The sequence below is a fragment of the Balaenoptera borealis genome (genome assembly GCF_965194805.1).
Source record: "Balaenoptera borealis genome assembly, chromosome: 1".
Taxonomy (NCBI): Eukaryota; Metazoa; Chordata; class Mammalia; order Artiodactyla; family Balaenopteridae; genus Balaenoptera; species Balaenoptera borealis.
In genome coordinates, this window is record NC_138860.1 from 185208808 (window position 1) to 185233105 (window position 24298).

At 51.8% G+C, this 24298-nt stretch overlaps 1 protein-coding gene and 2 long non-coding RNA genes across 4 annotated transcripts in view; 2 read left to right on the forward strand and 1 right to left on the reverse strand.

The window, feature by feature from the left end:
- The window catches only part of LOC309624503, a 190537-nt gene extending 172114 nt beyond the window's left edge, over positions 1-18423 (forward strand). Inside the window, exon 3 of the long non-coding RNA XR_014241975.1 lies at positions 18075-18423. This is a non-coding gene — a long non-coding RNA (uncharacterized lncRNA). The remainder of the gene's footprint in view (positions 1-18074) is intronic.
- On the forward strand, positions 57-8483 carry LOC309624495. The gene is made up of 2 exons (XR_014241972.1): positions 57-364; positions 1400-8483. It is a non-coding gene; the product is annotated as an uncharacterized lncRNA (long non-coding RNA).
- The window catches only part of DRAXIN (dorsal inhibitory axon guidance protein), a 29205-nt gene continuing 14655 nt past the window's right edge, over positions 9749-24298 (reverse strand). Inside the window, exons 3-7 of one of the 2 annotated variants that reach the window (XM_082382115.1) lie at positions 22976-23166; positions 21474-21585; positions 20966-21055; positions 19349-19438; positions 9749-15035 (exon numbers count right to left, since the gene is read on the reverse strand). In XM_082382115.1, the coding sequence (XP_082238241.1) occupies positions 14923-15035; positions 19349-19438; positions 20966-21055; positions 21474-21585; positions 22976-23166 (596 nt within the window). In that variant the 3' untranslated portion in view covers positions 9749-14922. The remainder of the gene's footprint in view (positions 15036-19348; positions 19439-20965; positions 21056-21473; positions 21586-22975; positions 23167-24298) is intronic. The other variant, XM_082382114.1, reaches the window with a different exon arrangement.

The window sequence follows — 24298 nt, forward strand, 5'->3', positions numbered from 1 at the left end:
ACTGTTGCCCGGTTGCTAGGCGACGACGTCCGGCTGCTCACGCCTTAGTCCCGCCACTGCCCAGGTAGTTCCCGGCACGGCTGGAGAACATCCAGATTTGCGTCGCAAAGGGCACAATATATCGCCGAGTTGAAGTACCTGCAGGTGGGCTGATGGGACCACCTGCAGCCAGGAGAGCTTGGGGGAACGTCCAGGTACAAACTGCAGATGCGGCAACAGCTGGTGTCTCATCCCAGAGGGCACCCTCTCTCCTCCCTCCTTTTCCAGTGAAAGTGGAGACAGTTACGGACCTCAGACGATCCTTGTGAGGATAAATGAACTAATTCATGTTGAAAGAAAAATGATTCCGACACTTGCTAAAATGGTAAGGAAAACTTATTCAAGACTATTGGGGCAGGGGTAACACAATAGGGGAGGGAGAGATCAAGCCCAACTCGGAGTACCCCAAGGACAAGTAGGGGTTTATAGGCAAGCAGCAGAGTGAAGGGTCAGTGGATGGCAAAAGTATGACTAAGAGGAAACATCAAGGATAGGGTGATTCTTGCTAGCCTGACCTAACAGGATTCTTGCTATCAAGGGTCGGAGGGATTGTTGCTAAACTGACTTAGCAGGATTCTTGCTGAAACTGGGCTATGCAGGATGCAGAAGGCTGGGCTGAGGCCTAGTCAAGAAGAGGGCTCAGAGGAGCCTAACTACAGTTTGGTTAAAGATACAGTCTTTGTCCGGGCTTCCCTGGTGGTCCAGTAGGTAAGACTCTGTGCTCCCGGTGCAGGGGGCTGGGGTTTGATCCCATGTCAGGGAACTAGATCCCGCAGGCATGCCGCAACTAAGAAGTACTCATGCAACTAAGAAGTACTCATGCCGCATCTAAAAAAAGATCCCACGTGCCTCAACTAAGACCCGGTGCAAACAGAATAATAAATAACTAAATAAATATTATAAAAAAAAAAAAAGGTAGAGTCTTTGTCAACGTAAAGTGCCCAGAACAAATGCCTGGCACTTAGTAAATGGGCAATATACATAAAACATTGTTATTATCAATACACAAGGGGCCTATGGTTGGAGCCTTCTTGAGTTAACATACTTAAAGCTTCAGAAAAATCCACCTGGAAGACCAGCAGAAAACCTATAGTCACACTTGTCTCCAGAAGGAAGAAGACACGAGAAGATTCTATCAAGACACTGTCTGCCCCCCAGCTGTGAATGGAAGGGATGGAGGAAAGAAAGGGCTCTCCCACCTGGCATCTCTCTTAAAGATGGTTGCCCTCCAGAGAGCCCCTCCATCCTCCTCCCCAACCCATCCTCCACCCATAACCAGAGAACACTTTCATTTGGATAACTCCGGCTTTCATTTGGAGGGTCCCCTTGAGTCTGTCTGAGTGTTTATTCTCATTTCCAGGAGGGGAGAGACCACGTGGAAACTTGAAAAACTGCCTGGGTGGGTCCTGAGATCATATCAAGACACATACTCTCTTCAGATACAAAGAAGGACTTTTCTAGGTGGGTGTGGGAACTTTTGCAGGGCTGCAGGGTCCGCTGGCCTAATTTAATGCCCCTTTTGGAGACACAGCCATCCAGCCGGGGGGCAGAACAGCACAACGTCTGCCAGAGTAACCGAGAGCTGGTAAGCTTTAGAGACCAGACAAATGGCTACACTGGGTAGGATTGTTTGGGATTCAGAGCCCAGGGGACGAGCTGGACCAGAGTAACAAGAGTTTGAGTCCTATCTTTGTCCACTTACTGGTTCAACTTGAGCAAGTCACTTTGCCTCTCTATGCTTCCGTTTTCTGATCTGTAAAATGAGGATAATAATAGTATCTTCCTCAACGGGTTGTTAGGATTTGTTAATACACAAAAAAATGTTTAGAACATTGCCTGGCAGACAGTAAGCACTCAGTCAGGATTTGCTACTATTTTGTTATTCATTATTAGTTAATTATCATTAATTATTGTTACTGGCATAGTATCTAGAAAAGAGGAATTCCTCAATAACTGGTGGGTATTACAACATTATTATCATATTATTTCCTTCTAAGAGATGTTCCCCATCCACCCCAGATCCTAGAGGTGTTTAATCCAAGCCTGCAGGTGTGTAATAAAACCGTGATCACCTTGTAAGGAGAAAATGCAAAACAACTCCTGGGATTAGAGCTGACATTTATTAAGTACTATTTTGTGGCAGACAGTGTGAAAAGTGCTCATAATAAATGTTCACAATAACTGCTGTGGTGTAGGTGCCATTCTCATCCTGATTTACAGTAAGATGACTGAGGCTAAGACGAGTTAAGACACTTGCCCAAAGGCACATCACTAGTTGGTATTAAACTGGGCTGGGGACCAAGGAGGTCTGGTTCCACGACTGTGACATTCAGCCACTCAGCTCCACAGCCCACCTCACAGGAAAATACAGCCCAGGCTGAGATGCAAAGGATGGAACAAGGCAAGGAGGGGAAGACAGATTGGAGCCAGATGAAGCACAAGGCTGGGCCTGTGGAATGTCCCTGCAGCTCACACAGTGACACTGCATTCACCCCGACCAGCTGGGGCCAGAGGCACTAGGGGATGGGGGTGGGGCAGGGTGGGGCGGGGCAGAGTGGGAGCAGACTCAGCAGGGGTGGGGAGGGAGCCCACAGGGACAAAGGAAAGCGAAACTGTTCTTTTTTTAACATCTTTGTTCCAGTATAATTGCTTTACAGTGGTGTGTTAGTTTCTGCTTTATAACAAAGTGAATCAGTTATACATATACATATGTTCCCATATCTCTTCCCTCTTGTGTCTCCCTTCCTCCCACCCTTCCTATCCCACCCCTCTAGGTGGTCACAAAGCACCGAGCTGATCTCCCTGTGCTCTGCGGCTGCTTCCCACTAGCTATCTATTTTACGTTTGGAAGTGTATATATGTCAATGCCACTCTCTCACTTTGTCCCAGCTTACCCTTCCCCCTCCCCATATCCTCAAGTCCATTCTCTAGTAGATCTGTGTCTTTATTCCCATCTTGCCACTAGGTTCTTCATGACCTTTTTTTTTTTTTTTCCTTAGATTCCATATATATGTGTTAGCATATGGTATTTGTTTTCTCTTTCTGACTTACTTCACTCTGTATGACAGACTCTAGGTCCATCCACCTCACTACAAATAACTCAATTTCGTTTCTTTTTATGGCTGAGTAATATTCCATTGTATATATGTGCCACATCTTCTTTATCCATTCATCTGTTGATGGACACTTAGGTTGCTTCCATGTCCTGGCTATTGTAAATAGAGCTGCAATGAACATTTTGGTACATGACTCTTTTTGAATTATGGTTTTCTCAGGGTATATGCCCAGTAGTGGGATTGCTGGGTCGTATGGTAGTTCTATTTTTAGTGCACAACTGTTCTTAAAGCCAGAGTTCCTGCCATGATCTATCCTGACTGTGGAAAGACAAGGGGACCCCCCACAAGGCACACTCCACAAGGCTTTGGGGTCATATTTTTAGGGAGTACACTTCTGGAAGTCAAGTTTAAATTTTTCATGTCTCACCAATCCTGTCTGTCTCAGCCGAGTTTTATCTTCGTACCTTCAACAAAGAAAATGACATCACACAACAATGTGAATGTACTTGACATTACTGAACTGTACACTTTAAAATGGTTAGGATGGTAAATTTTATGTTATGTATTTTTTTTTACCGTAATTGCAAACAAAACAAAACCAAAAAACCAAAAAGCTGACATGCAGAATAGATTCGTTCATTTATTCATTCAGTCATTAAGGGAATAGTTATTGAACACCAACTTGGGTGAATATCTAGGAATGGAATGGCTGGACCACACGGCCCGTGTATACTTAAATTTTTAAGAAATCGCCAAACTGTTTTCCAAGACGGTGGTGCCGTCCTATTTTTTCTTCGTAGCACTTATCAATACATGAAGGTATTGCCCTATCAATTTAATTGTCATCTTGTTTACTGTCTGTCCCCCCATCTAGACTGCAAGCCCTAGGAGGGGCTTGCAACCTTGACACTTGCCTGGTGCATAGCAGGTGCTCGGAATACACCAGCTGAACCAGTATGTGTGCACCACTTCCTCCCATCACGGGCACCAGGGAAGACCTGCCACCCAGCTCTCCGCTTGTCCTCAGGGTGCCACTAACAGTCCGGGTTCTGCCCTGGAAGCCACTCAGTCAATGTTGCTGGTTATGCAAATGGCCGATGAAGCAACCACTGCCGTTTCTTCCCCAGAGTTGCTTGTGTCCTTCAGATAAAGATATCATTTGGATCCCTGCCCTGCCTCGCCTCCTCCTAGCAGAGTGATCTTAAAGCTCAGGGTGATGGTGGGGATCGTGTGAGATAGTTTACACAGCACGCCTGGCACAGCTCCTGGCACTTTGTAAATGCTCAGTAAGCAAATAGCTGCCCTGCTGCTATGAAAAAACCACAGCATCTTTCAGCGTCTCTCAGGATCTCCTGGCCCCTGATAAATGCCTGCTGAATTGAAACAGCAGAGAAAGGCCCCTTGGATGGGGAGAAGACGCCCATAGCCCTTTCCTATGAGCAAAGCCTGGGAGATGGACCTCAGTGTTTCAGCATGCTGCCGCCTTCCCAACCTTGACCCCCCCAGCGCTGCCACTCTGTATCTACGTGACCTTGGGTTAGTTGCTTAATCTCTCTGAATTTTTTTCTGCATCTAGAAAATGGGGACAGTGCTAATCAGTCCCCAGGCACTGTGAGGCACAAAGGAGGCACTGAATATGAAAAGGCTTTGAAATGATTTCCAACTGTCCTTTGGTCCACAATGTACTAGACACCCAACAATTCTGATGTGATCCGGCCACTTCCTTCCCTGAGTGGGTACATCAAACTGGAAGAAACAGAGCAGAGAAAATAACCAAAACACTGTCTGAAAGTCACAGGCACCTGTGAGAGAGCAGGCCCTCCATAGGAAGCTCATCAGAGAAGGGCCTAGAAGGCAGAGCCGTGGACCCTGGGTGCCACCAGGATTCATGCTGGATCCGGATTCGATCTGGAGACCTTTCCCCCAGTGCTTCTTCTCGGCTTGACCCAAACACGCTGGCTCTGTGTTTCTTGGCCTAAGGTCTGGCAGGGTCGGGGAAAGCCCGGGTGTTGTTGGTCAGGGTTGTTCCATGTATCTGAGGATGTGATCTTTTCTCTTTCTGAGCAAAGACAGCAGGAAAGGAGGAGCAGAAGTGAAGGAACCGAGCGGAACCCTGTAGGGTTAGAGTCGGGGCATCTCTCTTAGGCTCCCAGATCCGGCAGCCCATTCTCTGGTTGATGCCTAAATTCTGAAAGTATCGAAGATCATTATGACTTGTCAGTAAGATCGTCCGTGTCCACACATCATTCACTCAGAGCCGGGCAAGGGATGTGATCCTGGGGAAGCACATGCCCGGGGGCATTAGGGTGGGCGATTCTGCTCCTTCCCTCTTCCTGGGTTTTCTGGAGGAGCTTGGACATGGCTGGGAGGTGTGAGAGCCCCCTCTCCAGAGAGGCATTTGTTTGTGTGACTGGTCAGAAGTGGGGGGGTTGCTGATTCTGAAATATTTGTCCCGATGGCACAGAATTGGAACTTACGACAGCATCCACCGCTAACTTTTATAGGCCACAGTCAGGCTCCTTAAATACTCCTCCTTGAGCCTTAAAACACAGCCAGTAATTCCTAATGTTCCTATTGCTTCGCCGCCTCATCAGGGTCCTATGAAAATCACTGCTGGGTGAGCCCCATCCTGGGACGGCCTCACCGAGCACTTAGTGATATTATCCGGTCCCTCCAGAGGCCGGTGTGCTCAAGTCAGGCGTCAGAGAACCCATCGGAATGCCCTGTGGGCCCCTTGGTGAGCGTGGAAAAGGCAGAAAGGAAATTGCCTGTGCCCTGCCGTGTCCCAGGAAACAGTGGTCATGTTAGACACCAGCCAGAAAGAAAGCGATATAAGTGGATGTTGCCCAGGACAAAGCCAGCCCCCGCCCCCCCGCTGCACTCTAATTCTCTGTCCTGTGGCATTTTCTTCATCCATACTCCTGCAATCCTCTTTATTTTTATTGAAGTATAGTTGATTTACAATGTGTTAATTTCTGCTGTACAGCAAAGTGACTCAATATATGTTCAATCATATATATATATATATATTATATATATATATATATATATATATACACATTCTTTTTCATATTCTTTTCTATTATGGTTTATCACAGAATATTGAGTATAGTTCCCTGTGCTCTGCAGTAGGAGCTTGTTGTTCATCCATCCTGTATATAGTGATTTGCATCTGCGAATCCCAAACTCCCAATCCAGCAGTCCTCTTTATGTCACCGTGTGTATGCATGTGTGTGTGTGTGTGTGTGTGTGCGCGCGCACGCACGAGTGAGCTCACAGGCCGTCACTAAATGTGTGTTGACTGCCTCTCACCTCCCCCTGCCTGTGCCGGTTCTGTCCCTCTGTCCTGGTTCTGTCCGGAGTTCAGACTGCTGCCTCCTCTCCTCTGTCAGGCCTCCCATCTCTCCACGTGGGTAGGTTGGAATTCCAAAGGAGGCATCTGAGGGCTCCGGCCGCGCCTTAATGACCGCTCAGAAACCCAGACAAGGCCAGTCATGGCTGCTGAGGCCTGCGGGCCCCAAGATGCCTGTCTGCAGTGGGGTTTATCTTGGTGTTTGCTTTCACCCACTGCCCGCCGCTGGCTCACTGCCGATGGCCTTCAGTCTCTGCCGCAGGCTCCGTGAGGTCTCAGCCCACTCGCTGGGGGTCAGGAAGGCGCAGGAGGAGAGATAAGAGAAGAATGAGGACACAGTGGTGGGGCTGGGCAGGGTGCCTCCCGGGTTCCACCAGTTGGAAAGCCCCTGGGAGGAATCCTGAACCCTTTCCTCTCTGAGGAGTCCCCCAGGAGGCGGCCTGAAGGTGAGTGCGTGACCTTCAGCTCAGGCAGCCCAGGGCTGGGACCTGCCGGCAGAGCTCCTGCCCACCCCCCACTAATGGCCCTGACAGCAGCCTTGATGGTCCTGGGTGAGCTGCACTGTCCTGTGACGGGCGGAGTGGTGTGGTTGGGGGCAGGGGTGAGGATCGGTGACCCACTCCCAGTAGGTGCTCAGTGAACTGGTGGCCTTTGAGAGGAACGTGGGGTTGGTGGACATAATCAGGTTTTAGACTCAGAGAGACTCGGGTAGCGTCCCCGGCACTGCCACTAAGTAACTATGTCACTTTGGACAAGTGGCCTTTGTTTCTTAGTGCCTTAGTTTTCCTCCTCTGCAAAATGGGCTCTAACAATTTCCGGCTACACCAGAGGATGGGTGCCCCATGCAGGGGACTCAGCTCAATAAACAGAGGTCGGGGTTTTGTTTGGATGAATGCATTTCCTCTCTAACCCTGGATTTCACTCTGTGCTGGGCGCTGACACAAGGTCAAGGCTGGGAACACAGTGGGACAGTTCGGGACCACAATGTGCAGAACTGACTAACCTGCCCTACTGCACTGACCAATCACCAGTGTGGAAGGAGCCCGGGTGTCCTGAGGCTGGTCCAGCGGCACAAACAGGTGGGATTCAGGATAAACCATTGTGAGGGGTGTGATGAAGGGAAGGGGCACCTCTGTTAGCCGCTTGCTTACATGGGTCCACTCACACCACCCTACCCCACCCTGTGCATCCCGACCAGAACTTCACGTCCAGACACTCCTCCGGGCACACCAAAGCACCCATGCCCACATACGTGACAGATGGTGGCCGCTGCTGCCACCTGATGCTAAAGCTGGCAAACAGACTGTGGAAGCCCAGCGCTTCGTGACACACCACAGACGATGCTACCACACACCCAGGTGTTGTGATCCAGATCTGGAGCTGGGGAGCCCAGCTCCAGGAGCCTTCCTGTGATGGTGAGTTTTCTGTGTCAACTTGGCCAGGCTGTCGTACCCAGGGATTTAATCACACACTGATCTAGGTGCTGCTGTGAAGGCATTTTGCAGATGTGGTCAACATCGACAAGCGGTTGACTTCAAGTAAAGGAGATGGACCTGTCAGAATGTGGGTGGGCCTCACCCAATCAGGTGAAGGCCTTCAGAGCAAAAACTGCGGTCTTGGGGAACAAGAAATGTGGCCTCAAGTGTGCAACATCAACCTCTGCCTGAGCTTCTGGCCTGCTGGCTGGCCCTACAGATTTCAGACTTGCTGGCCCCTACAATAGCATGAGCCAATTCCTTAAAATATATCTCAATATAAATACATATATAAAAAGAGATAAATACATAGACACTTAAAGATACATAAGTATATTGGGACTTCCCTGGTGGCGCAGTGGTTAAGAATCCGCCTGCCAATGCAGGGGACACGGGTTCGAGCCCTGGTCCGGGAAGATCCCACGTGCCTCGGAGCAACTAAGTCCGTGCACGACAACTACTGAGCCTGCGCTCTAGAGCCCGCAAGCCACAACTACTGAGCCCGCGTGCCACAACTACTGAAGCCCGTGCGCCTAGAGTCCGTGCTCCGCAACAAGAGAAGCCACCGCAATGAGAAGCCCGCGCACCGCAACGAAGAGTAGCTCCCGCTCGCCACAACTAGAGAAAGCCTGCGCGCAGCAACGAAGACCCAGTGCAGCCAAAAATAAATAAATTAAAAAAAAAAAGATACATAAATATAAATATTCTATTGGTTCTGTTTCTCTGGAGAACTCTGAGACACCCCCAATCCAGCCACCTGATCCCCTGAGGGGCAGCACCCATGCTGCCAGGAGAAGCATCGAAGTGACTGTGGCCTCGGGTTCAACAGGTCTTGACCTTTCACTTCAGACTGCTCTCACTCTGATTAGCAGAAATGGGTTTGAGTTCACATCCCATGACAGAAGGGGTTTTTAGAAGCCCAGCATGCTTTCTGCAACCACTGACCCCGGGGTCAGCAGTATAGACTAGGGGTTGGCAAACTACAGACCAATAGCAGATCCAGGCCGCTGCCCTTTGGTGTAAATAAAGTTTTGTTGGAACACAACCGTGCTCATTCATTTGTGCTCATCTATTTCCGTGTGTCTATGGGGGCTTTTGCACTACAACGGCCGAGTTGAGCAATTGGGACAGAGAGGGTGTGACTTGCAATGCCTATATGAAGGGGGACTTTCTGGGCTTGATTCCTGAGACCCATCCCCACTGGGAGGTTTGCCGGCTCCCTGGGGCCTAAGCAGGGAGGAAAGTGAGTTCTCAGGAAGGTTTGGTGCAGTAGTTCTCAGACCTGGGGGATGAGGGTGGGGTGGTTATCAAACATGCAGATTCCCAAGCCCACCCCTAGAGATTCTGAGTCAGAGGCCCGGGTAGGCTCAGAAACCTGGGTCTGCTCCCCAGAGGATCCTGATGCTGGTACCCCAGGCCCGTGTTATAGGAAACCCTGGATTAGGGAGGTTTCCTTGTCCAGGCTGTAGGAGCCAGTCCCTCAGTGGTGCCTGGGCAGGGAGATCCCCACAGGAACACTAGGCCTTTAAGGGCTTCCCACACCTGTGGTTACCCTGGCCCCCAGGAGAGTCTGGACCCTACCTTGGCTTTAGGATGCAGAGCTGCTGAGAGCCATGACATAGCCTTGCTCTGATCAGATAGGCTTAGGGGGGTCTGGTCTGCAGAGCTGGGTGGTGCTGGCTGGAGCTGCTGGCTGGAGATAAGGGACGTCTTCCCTGGTGCTAAGCCAGGCTGCCCCGTCGCCAGTTCACACGCTTTCTTCCCAAGACGGCATCTGAGGCTGCCCAGGCCTGGCCTCAGGCGGTGGTGCTTTGTTCTTCCGCATTCTGCCCAAGCTGGCCTCTGCTTGTCTCTGCACTCTGCCTGGAGTGAGCCTGCCAGCCTTGTATGCGCCAGCCTTGTAATCTCTTTGGGACCTTAGCTGCCCCAACTCTAAAATGGGAGATAAAAATATGAAACTCCCACCCAAGAGGTCCGGTTAAAGGACCATGATGCAGTCCAGGTGAGGGCAGAGACCCTGCCTGCCTGTTTACTGCTTAGCCCTGAGCAAATGCTCAATCCAAGGTGCGGAGTGAATGAGTAAGTAGCTGGAGAGATACCGGGTTCAGAGTCCCCTGCAAACACCCTGACAGTGCTCACTGCCTGCACATCTCTGGAGGGGCAGAGAGAGACAACACGGCAGCTTATTGACCATCACCTCTTTATTTACAGCTCAAAAGAGCACATGCAACACGTCATCACAGGACTACAAGGGCGTAGCACCTCCCCCCTCCCCTGCTGCCCCAGCCCCTTAAAGAGGAACGACAGCCCCCGCCCAGGGAAGTTCCCAAGAGTCAGAAAACCCAACGACTGAGGCCCCAGGCCCAGGTGCTTCAATTCATTTCCTCTAAAAATAAAGGCCAGTTCCAGCCCGGGAGACAGGGCCTCAGAGCCTGCGAGGTGGTCATTGCTGGTTATTAACTAGGCAAACTGGATCTCAGATTTGCCAACTCACACCTGAATGCAAACGCCCCCAGATCATCCGAATGTCCCTGACCGTCTGACAGGCCTGTCTCCCCCTCTGCATCCTAGGCCCACGTCTCTGAATCTTTATTGTGCACAAGCATGGCCTGGAGAACCTGTGGTTCAGCAGGTCCCGGTGGGACCGGGATCCCACATTTCTGCCAAGTTCCCAGGTCTTCGTTCCTTTTCCCACAAGAATGTGGAATGACACTGACATTGACAGTGGGGAATTGTAATAGGGAAGAACCTTTTGTAGCCACTAAAGGGATGTTGCCTATAAGTTCCAATTGTACACAGTGGCCCATCTCTGGGAACCCTGCTTCCCAGATAATGAGCATTAAGCTAACATACCTTTGTTTAGCTCACAAGAAACATTCTGACCAGGCCCACCTGTGAAGGACTGCAGGGAGGAAGAAATTAACACATCCCTTCTGGGGGCCGATGGGAACCAGGAAGTGTTTGACTTTACTCGCTCCCCTTTTAGTACAAAAGGAGCCTGAATTCTAACTCTGGCAAGATGGTTCTTTGGGGCACGCGCTCACCATCTTCTCGGTTTGCTGGCTTCCCAATTAAAGTCATTAGTCCTTGCCCCAGCAACAGCAATAACAACATAAAAGGACGGAGGGACCAGAGAGCCGCTTGCATCCAGAAGAAGCCGCTTATCCTCCATCAGACCACCCGTCCTGACTCAGGATTCAGAAAATACACTCCCTGCAATGGAAGCCCCTGGTTCTTCAGACTGGCAAATCCTGTCACCCCTCCCCAGCACACACCCTCTTGTCTCCCATAGGAGTGAAGGTCATCTTGAAGGTCATGGTGCACCTTTCAACCCCATGAAAGCCCCAGTGAGTAGCCTAAATGGTTTGCTCTTCCGGCCCCTTCCCGCTGTCTCTTCCAGCACGTATTTTTTTCCTTGCAGTTCTGTTGTTTTATAAGCATGTTCCTTGCAGGTTGCATATATGTTCGCTGTCTCTCCAGCTCCAAAGTGGATCCCCTTCCAGGGAGCTGATGCCCACCATCTTGACATCAGATTTTATTGGATGTGTTGAATATGGCTTGAAGTAAACATCCACTTGCAGCTTCTCAGTGGTGGAAGGGATCGTGGCTTTGGGAGGTGACTTGTGGCTCCGTGACTCCACAAGGGGCGGGTAAAGCTGTCCCGTTCCCATGTGGTGTGGCTTTCACGTCCTCTGACCCTTCACTCATTCCCAGCAGGCTCAGGAGCCCCTCTTGGCATCGCCGGACAAATCTCAGAAAGGCAGCCCCATGGGAATGGTGGGTATCTCTGGGGAGTGGCTGGAAGACTCCCGCAGGAAGAATGCAGGGGTCACAGGTGACCGTCCCTGCAGCTATTGGTTTCCACTTGGCCTCCTGCTCGGCTCTTCCCGGCCCCGGGGTGGGGTGGGTACTTTTAGAAAGTCCTGATCTTGTTATTATTGCAAAGCCACTGACACCTGCAGCTCTGCTTCAGTGGCCAGAATCTGTACATGCTGCCTCGGGCTGAGTCCAGAGCAGTTTTCCAAACCTCTTTGACCCAGAACGCCATCCCCTCTCTCCTAATGGAGCATCCTACGGCCCCCGTGTTCCAGGGGACACGCCTTGGGAAAGGAGCCTAAATGGTGATCTCTGAGTACGTGACGGATTGTTATCTCAAAAAACAGAACACCTACTAAAATCATCCTAAAAATAAATTAGCTAACACTGAGGGCTTATTATGTGCCAGGCACTGTTCTAAGCATGTTACCAGGATTTTGTGTTTACATCTCACACCACCCCTATGAAGGAAGATTTATTATCCCTATTTTACAGATAAAGAAATCAAGGCACAGAGATATTAACTAAGTTTCCTAAGGTCACCGAGGTGGTGAGCGGTGTAGTAGGCCGTTTGTCGGCAGCTGTACCCGCGCAGTCAGCAGGGCGAGGGAAGGGTCTCGGGCCCAGTGTACATCAGAGTCACCTGGACGCTTTGCAAACACACGAAGCCCAGAGACAACCCAGACCAATTAAACCAGCATCTTCGCAGGTGGGCTCGGGCATCGGTACCTTTGAAAGTTCCCCAGACTGTTCTAATGTGCAGCCAGGTTGAGACCAGCAGATAAGAGCAGGGATCTGCAAACTGTGGCCCGGGGGCCAAATCCAACCCACGGCCTGTTTTTGTGTAGTCTGCAAGTTAAGAGAGGTTTTTACATTTTAAAATGCATTTTAGAAAATCAAAAGAGGAATAATGGGTCTGTGACAAATAAAAATTATATGAAATTCTGTGTCCATAAACCATTTCATTGGAACACAGCCTATAATATTTATCTGGCCCTTTACAGTAACAGTTTGTTGAACCCTGGATTAGAGGAAATTGGCTTATGTCCCAGCAAAAGAAATTTAAGATAGACCAAGGAAGAACTTCCTGGTAGAGAGGTTTGTTAAACACACAGGGGGCTTTGGGATCCCTGACTCTGGAGTTATGAGGATTCCACCCACCCTGTCTTTGCAAATGCAAAATGGAAGTAGCTAGGGCAAAGAGATAGGCCTTGACTTTCTAGCTATGGAACTCCCTTGGTAGTCAGTGGTAGTTCTGTGGGGTCTTTCAGCTTTGTCCTGATCTTCTGTGTTTTCCATCGTTGATGGCCCAGGGCTAGCCTAACCGCTGCCCTCCAGACAAAAGCAATTCTGGGTTCCCTGCCTGCAGCCACCCCTGCTAGGGTTCTATCACGATCTCGAATCTGCCACTCCATGTGAGGCACACAGTGTGGGCCTTGTCTGGTCTCAAACAGACAAAACTGCCAGTGGATTCGATTTCCAAATAGCCGGCTTTGATCTCTTGCAGTCCCCCTTCTCCCCAAGATTCCCATGCCCGTCGAACTTGAATAGGGAGAAAAGAGCCAGTGTATTTGGTTTCTCCTAGATCTGTCTGCTTTCCTTGGTGCCGGACCCTTGACCCCGACTGATTTTCCCAATGGAGTAAACAGCCCTGGCATCCCGTGGGCGTGGTCCCCCCGGCTGGGGTCCAGGCCAGCAAGGACTCTGGATGGAGAAGGCTTGCAACCTTCTTTGCCCTGGACCTGAGGGTTGGCCAGGAGTGAGATGCCAGGTGGGGGGATTTAAGTGGCTCTCCTGAGGTGGCCACTAGAGTCACATCTGCTCAGAGAGGTGTTTGGGGTGGGCATCGTGAGTCTGGCCTGTGGGGGGCTGTTAGGAGACGTGCCCCAACTCCTCAGTGGGCTCTGCTGCAGAAGTGTAGGTGGGGGGGTCCTGGGATGGTCTCTGGGGGGACTGGGAACCACTAAGACGTATGCAAAGTGGGTGCACACGAGCAATGTGTGTATTTTTTGAGTCCATGCTTGCATTAGATTCTCAAAGGACATGAACTACAAAAGCCAAAGAACCCCCCTGGGGTGGCAGCTTTCAGGCAACTCCAAAGTGCATGTCCCAGGACGGGGTGAGCGGGGCCATAGAAATAAGAAACAGCTTTACCGTTTACCCCAAACACTTCATGTCTCAGAATACCAGCTCCCAGAGGGCAGGGGTCAATCTGCCCAAATCTTGCCTTATAAGCAAGCAGGTGCTTAATGCACATTTTCTTTTGTTTTTTAAATGATATACCTTTGTCCAGGGAAAGAAGAGAATAGTCGGTTATTCCAGCCTTCACCACAGTGAAAGGAACTACCAGGGAATACGTCTCTCTCACTGAAAGCCGTGGAGAACCTGAAATGCGGCCTTAGTTGTGGAAGAGCAAAGACATGGGCCTTGGAGCTGGTCGGACCCAGGTTCAGATGCCAGCTTCACCCTGACTCTCCAGGACCTGGTGCTTTCAGTGGGGTCTTGGGTCCAGCAGCATCGGCATGCCCTGAAACTTGTTAGAAATGCAGAATCGACTGAATTGGAATCTGCATTTTAACCAGATCCCTGGGGATTCTTACACAGGTGAAGGTTTGAGGAGCATTGATCTGGGACCCTGGACAAGTCATAAAACCTTGCCTCAGTTTCCTCCCCTGTAAAATGGTGATTATGCCTACTTTAAAGGGCCATGTGATCAATGAGATAATGTATGCCCCTCATTTAGTACAGTGCCTGGTACATAGGAGGTGCTTCGTATTGGTCTCCCGCCCTTGGGTTCCCCTATCTCTCAGGGAGTTTCCATTCTTTTCCAGCTCGAAAACCTCTTCCTTTTTAAACTTGAAACCATTGCAGTGCTGTGGTCGGACGGTAGAGGGCGCTCTCGACATTACCATCGCGGAGAACGCGGACACCGGGATGCGCTGGCGGTGTGGGTCTCCCATTGCCCGGATGGTGGCCGCAGGTGTGCTGCTGCTCGGCTCCTGGGCGGGGGCAGTTCGCCCAGGGCTCCCCTCCTGGGGCTGAGTGTCCTGGGTCTGATCCTGCAGCCTCAATCATCTGACTCCCCATTTGCTCTGCCACCGCGAGTTATAAACAAACTGCCCGGCTTCTCCAAACCTCCCGCGCTCAGTCCCCTGGCCGGTGGGGAGGCGCCTCACGCGGCCCGCTAGACGTTGATGAAAGATCCCTGGTCTCCGTTGGCCGTTTCGGGCTCCACGCAGCGCCCCTTTCTCCGGGTGACCCTGCGGTTCCGGTGGAATTTGACGTAGCAGCGCAGCCCTGGGTGAAGAGAGGCAAGGGGGTCAGGGATGCGACCAGCCAGACCCCTCCGCGCCCTCTGGAACCCCCTGAATCCTCTCACCACCACCCCCTTCTTTTTTCTGTCCTACAACCAACCCATCCCCCGCAGAGCAGCCTGAATGGGCTTAAAAAAGCGAATGACAGAGGGAGAAGGGAAGAGTGAACAGATGGAGCACAGGGGATATTTAGGGCCACGAAACTATTCTGTGTGATACTATAATGGTGGGTACATGTCTGCGCATTTGTCAAAACCCATAGAATGTGCAACACAAAGAGTGAACCCCTAATGTAAATTATGGACTTTAGTGAATAATGTATCACTATTGGTTCATCAGTTGTAAAAAGTGCACCACACTAAAGTAAGATAATAGGGGAAACTGTGTGTTTGGGGGGGCATATGAGAACTCTGTATTTTTTGCACAATCTTTCTGTAAACCTAAAACTGCTCTTAAAAAATAGTCCATTAGGGGCTTCCCTGGTGGCGCAGTGGTTGAGAATCTGCCTGCCAATGCAGGGGACACGGGTTCGAGCCCTGGTCTGGGAAGATACCTCATGCCGTGGAGCAATTGAGCCCGTGCGCCACAACTACTGAGCCTGCGCGTCTGGAGCCTGTGCTCCCTAACAAGAGAGGCCGCGATAGTGAGAGGCCTGCGCACCGCGATGAAGAGTGGCCCCCGCTTGCCACAACTAGAGAAAGCCCTCGCACAGAAACGAAGACCCAACACAGCCCTAAATAAATAAATAAATAAATAAAATTAAAAAAAAAAAAAGTCCATTAAAAACCTTTTTTTAAAGGGATGCAGATTCTGCCCTCCCCTATAAAACCTCCCATGGCTCCCCATTGTACTCAAAAGGAGATCCAAACTTCCTACCCTGGCTTATAAGACCCTCTGGGACCTGGACCTGCCTCCTGTCTGCTCTCTTCACCTCCCACTCCCCTCCTCACTCTCTAACTCCAGCCACACCCAGTTTTTTGCTTTTCCTCGTACACCCAGCCATTTTTGGCCCCAGGGCCTTTGCACTTGCTGTTCTCACAGCCAGAAATGCCTTCCTGAAGCTCTTGGCATAGCTGGCTCCTTCACAGCCTTCAGGTCTCAAAAGCACCCTCCCTGACCACCCTAATTAAAGTAGTCGTGGCCCTCCTGGCCCACCAGTGGGAGGGGTTCCTGGCTGTGGCTCTATCATAACCACATGTCAGGCATCCTCTGACATACATGGGTAGACATGTTTTTCATTTAAGGCCACAGAAGGCCACATCCTCCTGATTGGGGGTGGGAGGGTTAGGGGAAGAGATTGCTCAGTGTGGCCTGAGCAAATCCCTACGTTTCAGGTTAGGAGTGACCACAGGGAGAGAGGAGGACATCACCTGCTTAAGATCTGCTTATGTCACTGTCAAGAGAATAAAGGAATTACTGTGAAGTTTGTGCTTTGGGGTCTGCAGTTGACACCTGGATCACAGCTTTCAGACCTGTGGCCACGCAAAATACACTTAGGAGGGGGGCAGGGGATTATGAGCAGGAGTGGTTGGTAGCCACAGAAGCCCTTCTGGAACCCTCCAGAATCCAGGCTGGCCTAGACTGCTGGACTTCAGCCCTGGGACCTGAATTCAACATTTTGGGATTTCTCAGAAGTCCTCAGGACTCTCGGTCCTCAGAGGGTTCCTGACAAGCTCTTCCTGGACCATCTTTAATGAGCTGTCATTTCCACTCAATTTTTTTTTTTTTCTGGAGCCTGAGTCTCCACGGAGGAAGCAAGAATTTTGGTGGGACCGACCAGGGTGGGAGAGACCACGGGAAACGAGCAGATGGGGCTTCGGCTGCACACATATCTTTTGGATACCTGAAAAGCTACCCCCTCCTACCTGAGGCCCTGGGGAGGAAGGAAGGAAGACTTCCTGGGCAGAGGGGCTGCCCACTGAGCATCTAGCTGGGCACCAGCCGGGCGTGTGAACTCAGTCGGGCCATGTCCCCCTCACCTGGGCAGGCTGGACCTGGAGGCCCTGGCGCTATTCCGGGCTTCCTGGATCAGAGCGCCCTCCGGGCCATTCTGCACCTCAGTCTCCGCCTCTGTGAAATGGGCCCCCAGCCCTGCACACGGGTAACGGAAGGCAGCTCCCCAGCATCTCCACCCCTGCCTGCCTCCATCCCCTCACCTCCCAGCTGGTCCTCTGTGTCTCCACTCCTGCCCCCAAGAGTCCTGCAGCCCGAGTGAGCTGTTACACTCATAAGTCAGACCAGGTCACTCCCCTGCTTAACACCTGCCGACACCTTCCCATTGTAACTCAAAGTCCTGCGTGATCCTCCCCGCCAGCTTCTCCTACTTCCCCTTCTGCCATCTTCCCCGTTGGCTACTGTGTGCCAGGCGCCCTCAAACATGCCAGCCTCATTCCTGCCCGAGGCCCTTGGCTTTGCTCTGCCGCTTGCCCGGGACTCTCTCTCCCTCCCCCCACCCCTCATTTTCAGGTGGCTGGTTCTGCAGTCGGCTCCTGTCCACCCTTTTCTAAAACACCTCCCAGACTCCTCATCAGGCCAGTCTGGATTATTTTCCTTACAGCCCCTATTCCTTTCTACAGACATCTTACCTACTTACTTGCTTATTGTTGCTCATCTCACTAGAATGGAATCCATGGGCGCAGAACTCGCTGGTTCTCTGTGCAGCTGAATCCCCAATGTCCTTATCAGAACCCAACACATAGTAGGCACTCAATAAATATTTCTTGACAGACTGGATGAATGAATAATTGGACCTAAGCAGCTTTATTGCTCTCACAGCAGATAATTTTTGAGGCTAATGTGAGAAAAAATTGGGCATGTATCTCAGAATGGTCAACAGAGGGACTGAGGCCAAATCCCTTCACTCAGGAAATGTGAGCCCTGGATGTGGGATGACACTGAGTAATTATTGTGCATTTTCGGTATTTTGTTTTTAAAAGAGTACTTATCTCTTAGATGTATATACTGAAATATTCACAGATGAAATATCTACACTTCCAAGAGTTGCTTCAAAATCCTATTGCAGGGGGCTTCCCTGGTGGCGCAGTGGTTGAGAATCCGCCTGCCAATGCAGGGGACATGGGTTTGAGCCCTGTCCCGGGAAGATCCCACATGCCGCGGAGCAACTAGGCCCATGCGCCACAACTACTGAGCCTGTGCTCTAGAGCCCACGAGCCATAACTACTGAGCCCGTGTGCCACAACTACTGGATCCCGCACGCCTAGTGCCCGTGCTCCACAACAAGAGAAGCCACCGAAACAACAAAGAGTAGCCCCTGCTCGCCGCAACTAGAGAAAGCCCGTGCACAGCAACGAAGACCCAACGCAGCCAAAAATAAATAAATTAAAAAAAAAAAAAACCCTATTGCAGGGACTTCCCTGGCAGTCCAGTGGTTAAGACGCTGCGCTCCCACTGCAGGGGGCGCAGGTTTGCTCCCTGGTCGGGGTAAGATACCGCATGCTGCGCAGCGTGGCCAAAAAAAAGATTAAAAAAATTCTATTGCAACGGGGGAAGCAGATGGGGGGGAGACAGCACAGATTGGCCGTGAGTGAGAATTATTGAAGCTGGGTGACGGGAAATGGGGGTTCATTATACTATCCTGACGACTTTAATATATGTTTGAAATTTTTCAGAATACAAAATTTAAAATGTTCTCCCACTTTTCTAGCTATGTAGGTTTGGGCAAGTGACTTAACCTTTCTGTGTCTCAGTTTGCTCTTGGGTAAAATGGGGAGAACAATAGCTCCCTTCCTGGGATCGTTGGGAGGATTAAGGAGATAATGGGTAAAGGGCTTAGCACAGAGCTGGGTACACTTGGGCCCACCTGGGCAGGAGGGCACATACCGCTCCACGTGCGAGCTCGGAGGAGTTAAGGAGGGAGCCAGCCGGGCAAGTGCATCCTTCCCTGGGACAGTGCTGGGAAATCCACCCCCCACCCCTTGTTATCACACTTGGAATGTCTCCCCTGGGATAGAATTCCGGTGTGAAAGCACCAGGCTTCTCAGGTTTGATCTTATTTTAAAAGATACGCTCCTTTCTCCTCCCCTCTCCCGCCTCCAGATCATGGGAGATCATGCCAGCTTGTATTTCAAGAGGTGAGAAAAGCAAATTTGAGCAACGATGCCAGGAATCGAGACTAAATGAGTTCACAGATTGTGAAGGCACCGAGCAAAGCTGTTCCTGCTCGTGTCTTCAGCTCCCCAGGGATTCTCCCACCCCCTTCTCTGCCCACCCCGGCTTCGAGGAGAAAGGGAGGTGGCGAGGTCTCGGCACCGAGGGAGCCCCCGATGTCGGGCTCACCTTCCACACACATGCAGTCGTCAAAGCATTTGTTGTTCAGGCCTCGGTTGTGGGGCGTGCAGAGATGCTCCCGGAGGTCGCAGCAGGTCCCTGCCCACACAGCAAAAGCACACTCGGTCAGCCACGCCGAGCGGACCCTCCCTGCGCCCTGCACACGCTCCCACTGGACAGGAGATCGATCATCTCCATGGTGGGGCCGTCCCTGGCAGGATGGACCATCTGGCGCGCAAGGCTCCCAGCTGGAACCACCGACGAATGTCATGGCCGAGGCCCCTGGGGGCGGGCGGCAGAGACCCCAGACGCCCCAGATGGGCAATTGATTGATCATGGGAGGAGCGAGGGTGCTGTGGGATCCCCCCCCGGGTGGAACGGCTGGGGGCTGCCAGGTGTGAAGTCATCATGGAGCTGAGAGGGGCCTCAGTGATCACAGAGCCAACGACCTCTTTGGACAGATGGGGAAACAGAAGCCCCCGAGAGGCAGGACCTAGGCACGGCCTCGCCCACCATGGAGCCGAATCTCAGAGCCACTGTTCAGTTGGCCCAAACTTGAGCCTTTTCTTTCTGCTCAGGGTGAAAACAACGGTTTGGAAAGAAAATAGCTTTTCAGAGAGCTGGCGGTCTGGCTTATCTGATGCCAAATGGCTTGTTGGGTTGCTGTTTTGTAGAATATTCTGGTCACTGAATTAACGAGCATCGTGGAGGTATGCAACTCAGATCTCCCTCCAGAAGGCACTTGCCATCCATCGGCCAGGAGAGCAGTTAGCTGCCAGCCTCCAGCTGTTAACACCTGCAGGAGCCTCCTGAGCCAATGTCACACTGTTCCCGAGCAGAACAGCCCAGGCAGTGACTGGCTCAGCGGGGATGCCAGGACCTGGCTATCTGCCCAGCAGGGGCCTCTTCTAACAGGGAATCTTTGCTCTGGAGCTCCCTGCTGGGCTCGCGGGCGATTGCATCACAGTCTCCTGTCCATTCCTCCTTCCTTCCACTTTTATTGTTCACGGGCCTTACCCTACCCCCGACCCCCAGAAACCTCGTGCCCTTCTAACTCCCCCTCGCTATTGGCTTCCCAGAAGTTCCGACTGACCCAATCAAGGGCCAGCAGTTTAGGCCATCAATCAAAACCCCAGGCTCTGTTTTCAGACTGTCATAATGGGCTCGGCTGCTGAACAGGTCAGGATGTCATCAAAGTATCCCAAGAAGCCCAGCAGTGTCATGATGGGACAAGGACAGAATTAAGCCCAAAAAGACATTAGGAGAGAGAAGTCGAGAGAAGGGTCCTCATGATTTAAGGCAGCGTGGGGCAGCGGTTCAGAACCAGGCAGACTCAGGTTTGAGCCACTTCCTAGCTGTGTGACCTTGGCTGAAACACTTAGCCTCTCTGAGCCTCAATTTCCTTGCCTGAAAATGGGGAATGACAGGGTCTCTTTCTCTGGGTTGCTGTGAGGATTAAATAGAACAAAGTATGACAGCAACTCTCAGTAAAGTGGTAGCCATGGTTGTTATTATTTACCATCCCTAAAGGGTCCTGCTCACGTGTCTGGGAACACCCGCCCCCATCCCCACGGAGGTTCCCCCAGCATCCGGCCTAGTGCCTTGAACACGATGCTGGTTCGGTACCTGGCAGGCAGTCCTGGTGATGGTCGCAGGGCTCCCCTTCAGCCGGTGATGTTTCATTCCCATCACTGGAGAGTTTGCCCCGGTGTTTCTCTGGGGAAAACAGGATCTGTGGTCAGAGGCTGAGGCTCAGCAGGGCGGAGAGATTAAGCACAGGACACCAGGGTGAGAGCGCTCACACCGCCACTCCCACAGTGTGGCTTGGATAAGACACAATACCTCTCTCTGCCTCAGTTTTCTCTTCTCTAAAATGGGATCAACAGCAGAACAGACCTAACCTTTTTTTTTTTTTTAAGGTTAAGTGAGTAGCTACGTGGAAAGCGTTTGCCGTCTGATGAGCACTTGAGAGCAGCAAGTCCATTTCAGGTGTCCGTTCCATTATAGACTCCAGGCCCCCCATCCCACCTTGGACATCTGTAGGTCAGGCTGGAGTCACCGAGGCCCCTACCCCAGTGGATGGTGGGAGAGGGGAGGGAGCCCAGCAAGGGGGTGGCGGGGTGGGTAGACATACCTTTCTTCTTCGTAGACGGCCAGACCTCAGGCTTTAAGTCTTCATAATCGGTCCAGTCAAACAAGGCCATGTCCAGTGTGGGCATCACCTCCCCGTCAGGCCTGGGATGAGCCTGCAGAGGGGGGTGGAGAGGAGGGAGCTTGAAGATCCCAACAGGTGAAAGAAGAAACGTGGGGCCCCAGGACCAGAGAGCAAAGGAGGGGCTCCTCAGAGGCCAGCTGCTCCTGTGCTGGACAGCCTGCAATCGCAGCCCGGGGACATCGAGAGGGTCGCCCAGAGCAGCCACCGCCAGTGTGGGACGGTGCCTATAGGCAGCCGATGCAGTCGGGCAAGCGATCCACCAGGCCCTCTGGGGGAGGAGCGGGGAGGCAGCTGTGTCTGCTCAGGAGGAAGCCCAGCTGCTTGTTCCCCTGCCCCGTCTCTCCCCTGCAGACGTCATCAGCTCTCTGTGGCACTGTTGAGGCCACGGCCATGGCTCAGTTCCACTCACAGCCCTGGCCAGCAGTCTTGGGGCTGGATCTGCACACAGTAGGATGTGGGTTCACAGTAGGATGTGGGTTCACAGTAATATGTGAACCCACCTTCTAGGGCTGGGTTCTCAACAGATGGGCTTCAGGGGCCCTGCGACAGCATGGGTAACCATGGATTCGTCGGAAATGGCCCATAGTCTTATCAGAATCTCAGGGGGGTGCAAGATCCAAAAAAGAGAATAAGAAAGATCTACCGCTAAAAAAAAGTTTTATTCCTTCTACACATATATTTATTTTTGATCATTTTTAATGATTTTATTTTGAAACAAATTTCAAAGCCCCAGAAGAGGTGCAAGGATGCACCTCATGTTAATTGCAACAATAAATACCCTCCATCTAGACTCACCAATGGTTGGCGTATTTGCCACGTTTGCTGGCTTGCTCCCTCTCTGTATACCTTTTGGTTTTTGTTCTTGTTTTTTTTGTCTGTGCCACGCGGCATGTGGGATCTTAGTTCCCCGACCAGGCATCGAACCCGCGCCCTCTGCAGTGGAAGCACGGAGTCTTAACCACTGGACCGCCAGGAAAGTCCCTTCCATATATCCTTTTTAAAGGTCTGAAGCAGATGGGTCAAAGTGTTAACTAAAACTTGTTAATTCTGGATCATGGGGACATGGTTTTAAAGATTATTATTCTCTGTACTTTTCAGTATGTACAAAATTCTTCCCCGAAGGCCTTGCTCTTCTAGGTGCGGAGACCTGTGTGCTGAGCCGGCACTTGCTTCCTTGGCATTCCCTAGAGTGAGCCCCCAGGACCACTGCCTGGACAGTGGCAGCCCTCCCTGGCCAGTGGGCCCACTGGCCCGAGCTGGGCTGGATGGGCGTCAGGAGACCTGGCTTCCATCCAGCCCCGCTGGCCTGGACCAGCTCCTTCCCGCCACTGTGCCTCAGTCTCCCTAAATGTACTAAGAGGGGTTTGCACGACATCATCTCAAGGACCCTTCCATCTCCGAGGCCGACCCGGGCCCCTTACCTGGGGCCACAGGGATGTGACGGGCAGGATCAGGGACTCTTCTGTGGCAGGTGCTGCCTTAAAGGTGGTGAGGTAGAGTATGGTGGGGGCCAGGCTGGTGGAGGATTCCTCCATTGCGGCATCTGGGGCCTGGTCTTCTGAGAGCTCCACCTTCTTCATCAGGGAGCTGGGACCTCTGACCAAGGCTCGGCCTGAGACAAGGAGCAGGAAACACAGCAACTTTATCTGCTTGCCACCCACCACCCCGTATCGGCCCACAGCAAGACCCACATTTCCTGCTGCGAACAGGGGGCGGCAGGAACCATATGACAAGCTATTGGCTCAGCCGACATCGCTGCTGCCCACTCTCCTGCGGGGGTGGAAGCAGGCGTCTGGGGGCAGGACGAGGCGGAAAGTCTTGGATGAATTTGCAGTGTTGCTGGGGAGACGGCCCAGGATTCTTGCTCTAAAGCAATATTCCAGCAAGTTCAAGTCTGGGTTGGTTGGGTGCAGCCAGCAGTGTAAGTGCAATGAATGGAACTTAGTAGGATTAACCATGGAAGGCTTCCTGGAGGAGAGTAAGTTTGAGTAGGGGAGCAACGTGATGAGGCTGAGAGGCATTGCAGGGAGGCAGAGGCCTTTGAGAAGGCTGGGAGGTGAGAGCTCCCTACGTGGTGATAATGACCCTGTTTATTGAGTACATGCTGTGTGCTGGGACCATGTTGTACTCTGGGTCCTGCTTTACAAGCATTATTTCACCTAACCTTTGCAGGAGCTCTGGCAGGGAGGTACTCTTTCAGCCTCATCTACAGGGAAGGAAACTGAAGCACAGAGAAGTTAGGCAACTTGCCTGAGAGCACACAGCTAGTGAGTATCAAAGTCTGAATTCGAACCCAGGTCCATCTGATGCAAAACCAATACTTTTAACCACTGACGCTGCCTTCCAAGATATATGGGCATGGGGTAGGATGAGTGTGAGGGGGGAGAGTGTGCAGGGTTGGGGGGTGGTCGGGAACCAGGGGGCTTCGAGAAAAGCTAGAGGCCCCAGGCTCATCCTTGCCTCTTTTTCTCAGGCAAGATCCGACTTTAAGGTTGGTTGGGTCAGTTGGGGCCTCCCCACCATCCAGAGGTGAACCCCAGAGAGTAGGAAGGGGACTCGGGGACCACTGAATCTGCTCTATTCATTTTACAGAAGGCAACTGAGGCCCCATCAGCCTGAGACCTTACAGTTGGTCAGCAGGCCTGGGCCTGGACTCCAGACCTCCACTCACCCACTCTCGTGGGAGCGCCCCGCTGGTCCACGGGAGCCGGGGCCGGAGCTGGGCCGGGCTGAGTCCACGCCCC